The sequence below is a fragment of the Wolffia australiana genome, chromosome 1, assembly GCF_029677425.1.
Source record: "Wolffia australiana isolate 7733 chromosome 1, ASM2967742v1".
NCBI classification, from domain to species: Eukaryota; Viridiplantae; Streptophyta; class Magnoliopsida; order Alismatales; family Araceae; genus Wolffia; species Wolffia australiana.
In genome coordinates this window covers 24667327-24672976 of record NC_135835.1, presented here as the reverse complement: position 1 = coordinate 24672976, position 5650 = coordinate 24667327, and the positions used below count along the sequence as shown (strand labels likewise).

The 5650-nt window shown below is 45.6% G+C and overlaps 1 protein-coding gene across 1 annotated transcript; it reads right to left on the bottom strand.

Moving 5' to 3' along the window:
- Positions 1-234: 234 nt before the first annotated feature.
- Positions 235-3391, bottom strand: LOC144712122 (wall-associated receptor kinase 2-like). Its single transcript, XM_078586314.1, has 3 exons — positions 2491-3391; positions 2207-2374; positions 235-2127 (listed from the first exon to the last, which is right to left on the bottom strand). The coding sequence occupies exons 1-3, from the start codon at positions 3383-3385 to the stop codon at positions 908-910; spliced, it is 2283 nt and encodes a 760-aa protein (XP_078442440.1). The 5' UTR covers positions 3386-3391; the 3' UTR covers positions 235-907.
- Positions 3392-5650: the final 2259 nt, after the last annotated feature.

The window sequence follows — 5650 nt, the reverse complement described above, 5'->3', positions numbered from 1 at the left end:
AAGAAACTATAGGATATGAGTTAGCTTTTAATAGAAATGATGTTTTGGAGTGAAAATTCTGTACTGACACAGATTTTGCAAGTTCGTTAGTAGATCGCAGGTCAACTACAGGTATGTGCGCATTTTAGGAGGAAATTTAGTTACTTGGAAAAGCAAGAAACAACTAACAGTATCCCGATCGAGTGCAGAGGCAAAACTAAGAACATTGACGGTGGGGGCAAGTGAAGCTGAATGGATGAAAGGTATGTTTGATGAATTAAATATAAAATTTCAAGGTACAATTAAGCTATTAAGTGAGAATAAATCAGCGATAATCATGGTCCATGATCCGGTTCAGCATGAACAAACCAAACATGTTGACATTGATCAGCATTTCATCAAAGAACGACTGGAGACTGGTTATCTACACCCTTTATATCCAATCAACCGACAGTTGTGCTGACATCTTCACCAAGGAACTGGTAAGGTTTCAATTTTTAAAGCATCTTCACAAGCTCATGATGGAGGAAATCCGCACTTCGCTTGAGGGGGATGTCGAGAAGAAGAACTCTCCTGAATAGACAATGTATATATTCCTTTCTTGGACATGAAGGAGCTTCTTGTTCCCTGCTCACAGGCTAGCCCTCGCTTGAATTGTTTAGGGTATTCTGCTCACGAGAGATCTGTCATTATTCATCTGCCAAGCCAAGGTAAGAGTTTCTTGAATCCTTGTTTTTCTGAAGACCTGCAGAGATGAGATGATACAAATATCATCTACATTTCGTGACAATTATGCTTGAAGTTCCAAAGGTTATCAATGTTGTGACACTTGGTTGACGGTATAAAGAGATTTACTGTCAGCATGTATCAGGCCCATTCATGACACCTCATATTCTTTGACGATAACAAGCCTAGCAGTTATAAAATATTATCGGGGGGAAGAGACGACCATGTATGAGGAACAGTTATAGCTGTTGCTGTCTCCGGAGTAGTTGGCCGGAGGACGGGCATCCTTGAGCAGGCTATCTTCCTCCACATCACCCCCTTCCTTAGACTTGCCCAAAGGAGCAGTCCATCTCTGTGGCGACCGTAGTGCCCACGGATGCGGTGCTGACACTCTAAGCCTCATTAAATCAGCAGCAACTTCCTTCATGCTGGGCCGATCTTCTCCTTTCACGCTTAAACACCTCCCCGCCAACATTGCCACCGCCTCAAGTTGCTCCCACCTCGCCTCGTTACGGACGCGCCGTTCAAGAACATCGCTTATTCGGCCACTTCTTAAGGCTCGGAGAAAGTAAATAGCAAGGTTCTGCTCGCCCTGCGGCCTTTTTTCGCATAACGGCTCCTGCCCAGTGAGCAACTCCGCCATAACAACGCCGAAGCTGTAAACATCGCTGCTCTCCATGAGCAACCCCGTTTGAAAATACTCAGGGTCGAGGTAACCCATCGTCCCTTGTATCAGAGTCATGACTTGGCGCTTGCCCAGTGGGATAAGCCTCGAGGCTCCAAAGTCAGACACCTTGGCGGTGAAGCCTTCGTCAAGGAGGATGTTCGCTGCCTTCACGTCTCGGTGAATGATGGGCTGGGCCGTCGCAGAGTGGAGGTGAGCGAGCGCGGCTGCAGTCTCTGCCGCGACGCGCAGGCGGATTTCCCAGGAGAGAGACGCTTTGCGGGTGGGCTCGTGCAGATGGCGAGAAAGGGAGCCATTGGAGACGTACTCGTAGACGAGGAGAGGAACCTCCGTCTCGAGACAGCATCCGAGGATTTTCACCACGTTGGGGTGGTCTATCTGTGAGAGGATCACCAGCTCGTTGATGAACTGCTCCACTTCGGTAGCGCCCACGACCTTGGACCTCTTAATGGCGACGACCATGTCTCCTGGGAGGACACCCTTGTAGACTGTTCCATGGCCGCCCTTGCCCAGAATTCGCGCCTCGCTGTAGCCGTCGGTGGCCTTTTCCAGCTCAGTTGCCGTGAAGAGTTTGGCTCCGTTTCCCCTTCCGCTGAAGGAAGAGATATGCTGGCGTAGCATCATTCCCCCGTTCTGTTTGAACCAGTCCTCTCTCAGCAGTATCATCCTCCTCTTCTTTAACGCCCAGTAGGCCCACGAGCCCGTCGCGATCAGGAGCGCGGTGCCCAGGCCGACACCTACGCAATAGTATTGAAATACCCCACGTATTATAAGCCGTTTAATCAGTGATGATGCCATGGTTAACTTAGGGCTGACCTAAAATAATCTGCAGAAGGGGGACTCTGCGTGAGTCCACGCACCCCTTCCCTGCCTTCTTGCCGTCGCCGGTTCTCCCTTTTGGGCAAGAGCAGGTGTACGTGCCGGGCAGATTATGGCAGATATCCGAGCATGGGTTGGCAGAAGGGTCCGCGCACTCGTCGATATCTAGAGAGGGACAACATAAAACGAAAAAAACATTCAGATCAAGAAGACGGCGGGAATTCAAAAGAAAGGCTTCTGTTCATAGCTGTAACAAGTCCATCAAGAGTGTTTGCGCGTACCTTGGCATCCGCTATCGAGATAGGGGTTTCCCTGGTAGCCAACGCTGCAGCGGCAGCCATAGCCGGGGCCTTCAGTGGCGTTGACGCAGACGCTGTTAGATCCGCAGGCAAAGTCCACCGACTGCGTAGCGGTAGCGCACGACTGCTTGCCGACGGCCCAGTTAAGCACTGCCGCGACAGTGCTCTTGACCCTAAAACTTTGTAGATCTGTAAGCCGAAAGGTGAAGTTCTCTATGTCCGCAATAAACGCAAAGCTGCAGGGGCTGAAGTTGAACGTTGCCGTGTGGTTTCTTAGAGCCCCGACGGAGGTGCTCAGCTGCTGCAGTCCTTGTGGAATAGAAGTCTGGCAGCACCCAGCACCTTCGCAAGTCCCATTCGCGATAAAAGAAGGGCCATTGCACAAGGATATGCAACCCCTGGACTGTGCGTAAATGTCCGTTCCTTGGTAGCTGAGAGCCAGAGTATCGCAGCCGATACCATTTAGCTTGTTCCTTTCAGAGGATACAGTGAACGGCGTCCCGGACACGTCGATCGCGGTGGTTATCACGTTGGGGCCTGTCACGGTTGGGTCGTAGCAGCTCCGTGATATTGGTACTTGTGCAACGAGCAGAGAGTCTCCTATGCTTGATACTTGTAGGCTGCTGGATGCGAGGAGGAGCTTTGGAGGGAAAGAGGACTTGTCGCAGGTTAACTTGAAGCCTGGCCTGTAACAGTTGGGCGCGATGCCAAAGGGGTAAGGGACAGCGATATCGCCGCATCGGTCTGGGCAGCCCGGCAAAACTCCATTGAATTCAGCAATTACAGAAGAAATCGATAAGAGGATGAGAAGCAGGCGCGAAACGGAGTCCATAGCTACCGCTGCGTTTCTTCCACTCATCTCCAGCGAAACTACCATCAGAGCATCGTATCTTCTTATGGGTATTTGGCAGAATCCGTCGTTGACTTTGCTCTTGCGAAGGAGAAGCGAAAGTGCGCGAGGAGTTAACTATGATACGACGACTTCTTCGAGAAGACTAAGAACATTTATGCATAACTCGTTCGTGTGTTTGACGCGGAGAGAAAGTTCTGTGCTCATGCGAGTGAAGAGAAAGTCTTGCCGGAAAATATCGAGTCATCCGTTAGGTGAACACGTATTCAAATTTCCTCAATTGGATAGGCCAAGATGTATCAAAAAGAGGAGAACGCGTTAGTTGATGGTCACCATTGACAACTGTTAATTTGAATATATTGTGATGGTTCGTGCAATCTATTCGTCGTTCTAATGAATAGATTACACGTACCCGCATGATATATTTAAATTCTCAGCATGATTTACAACTTGTAATAGAATATAGTGTGACAAGTTCTCAGCATAATTGCTCAACTATAAGTTTCCTCTTTAACAGATTTGTGCTGGTGAATTGACCTCGTTTAGAAAATTAGAAGTTAAATGTTTAAATAGAAAGAATATGATACAATTTGTAATTCTCAAGCGGCCTTCTCTTGTTGCTCCAGAGAGATAAGCAAAGGACTTAAAATTTCCCGTCGCTTCGTTAATAATTAGTATTCTCTTTGCCCCAAACTCTGATTGCCACTAAACACCGTCAATACTGTGACACAAAACCCTTTTTTTGGATGAATGCAGAATACGACAAAACGAACGAGAGTAAAAGTAATATACCCTAAGAGTGCTTCCTCCAAGCTTAGACTACCATGGCTTCAACATCAGGTGCTCTTTGTTTGACCCTCCCCGTCCTCTTTTACTGATAATGTATTTCCGATGGGAAATCGTTAACCACTCTCCCTCTCTCTCTCTCCTCTCTCTTCTTTGACTTTTCTCCCTCTCTCTCTAGTTTTTCTCTCTCCTCAGTCGACTCCTTTCTTTGACTTTTCTTCCCCGCTCATTCTCTCTCTTCATTTTAACCGCTTATTATTATTTACTATTACACCTTTCTTTTTCTCTCTAATTTTCTCTCTTTCACTCTTCTCTCATAACTTCCAATTTGACTTTTCTCATAACCTCTCTCCCTCACCTTTCTCCACAACTTTCTCTGCGTGGAACCACCCTTCTCTACACCATTTTCTCTTCTCCACAATTTGACAGTTTATTTCCCTTTAAAAGGGCCATGAGCCTGCTTGTATGGACACTTTTGGTTGAGAATTATTGTGAAGTTATTATGTGAGAAAAGAGTGATTCCTTGGTGATTTCTTCTGGTGATAACGACAACGGACAACAGATCGATAATGGAATGAGTATGTGGCTTGTCTTCTTCAACACCATCAACTCCTCTTGGGTTTTTCCTTTCTCTTTCTCCATACTTTAGCCTCTCCATCATTTACCTATCATCTTATCTCCACCATCCCTATCATTGAATACTTTCCTTCAAATTAATCCATCATCTTCACCTAGTTCAACGTGTCCTCCACTCACCAATTCCCACACCTTATCCCCATCCAAATCATCCAACTTCACAGTTTGCTTCCACTCCTTTCACTTTACCCATCAACACTCTCTTGATGCTGATCAAATCAGACACTTCCATTTATCCGTCTTCCCACACCTTCCACTACCATCGTTCGCATAACTCGTGGAGCTGCATATCAACGTAAATCAATGTCATTCAACATCAAGATATTCAAGCTATTGGCTCCCATCTCTCAGGTACCTTGAGACACCTTACCTTTTGAGATATTTATGGTTCATGATAATTATTAATTTTCTCTAGTGAAAGTTATTTTTAGAATTTCTGGTATTAAGCTGTAAACGACCATTTCAAATACAATATTCCCATTAGTTATTACTTTATAGTATTACCAAAGTGCCTCGTAGAACCCTTGCTCCATTTACGTAGTCCCTTTTATAGGATTAAACCGAATTCGGATCACCCTCAAGGACACATAATTAACAATATATTTGTATTATTTACTAAATTCACGAATCTATTTTTGTGTCCCGCATCAAGTGGTATCAGAGCCGAAAGATCTTGCTTGCTTGATTGATTCTCTTTCTCTTTAAAAAAGTACTTTATCCTTTATATCGTTTTTTTAATTACTTGCTTGTTTGTTTTACCTCATTATTACAAATCAATAAGGTCTAGATTTTTCTCAAAAGGATAAAGAGTCAAGTATTCCCGTAGAAGAGTCTATACCTCCTTGGGAAAAAGTAATTATGGATGGCCTC

What these genes read in the sequence shown, in the direction of transcription:
- LOC144712122 (XM_078586314.1), bottom strand. Translation starts at nt 3,385, where the DNA reads ATGGTAGTTTCGCTGGAGATGAGTGGAAGAAACGCAGCGGTAGCTATG. An exon ending in TCTCGATAGCGGATGCCAAG is followed by an intron (nt 2,375 to 2,490) that starts GTACGCGCAAAC and finishes GTCCCTCTCTAG; the next exon opens with ATATCGACGAGTGCGCGGAC. An exon ending in CCTTCTGCAGATTATTTTAG is followed by an intron (nt 2,128 to 2,206) that starts GTCAGCCCTAAG and finishes ACTATTGCGTAG; the next exon opens with GTGTCGGCCTGGGCACCGCG.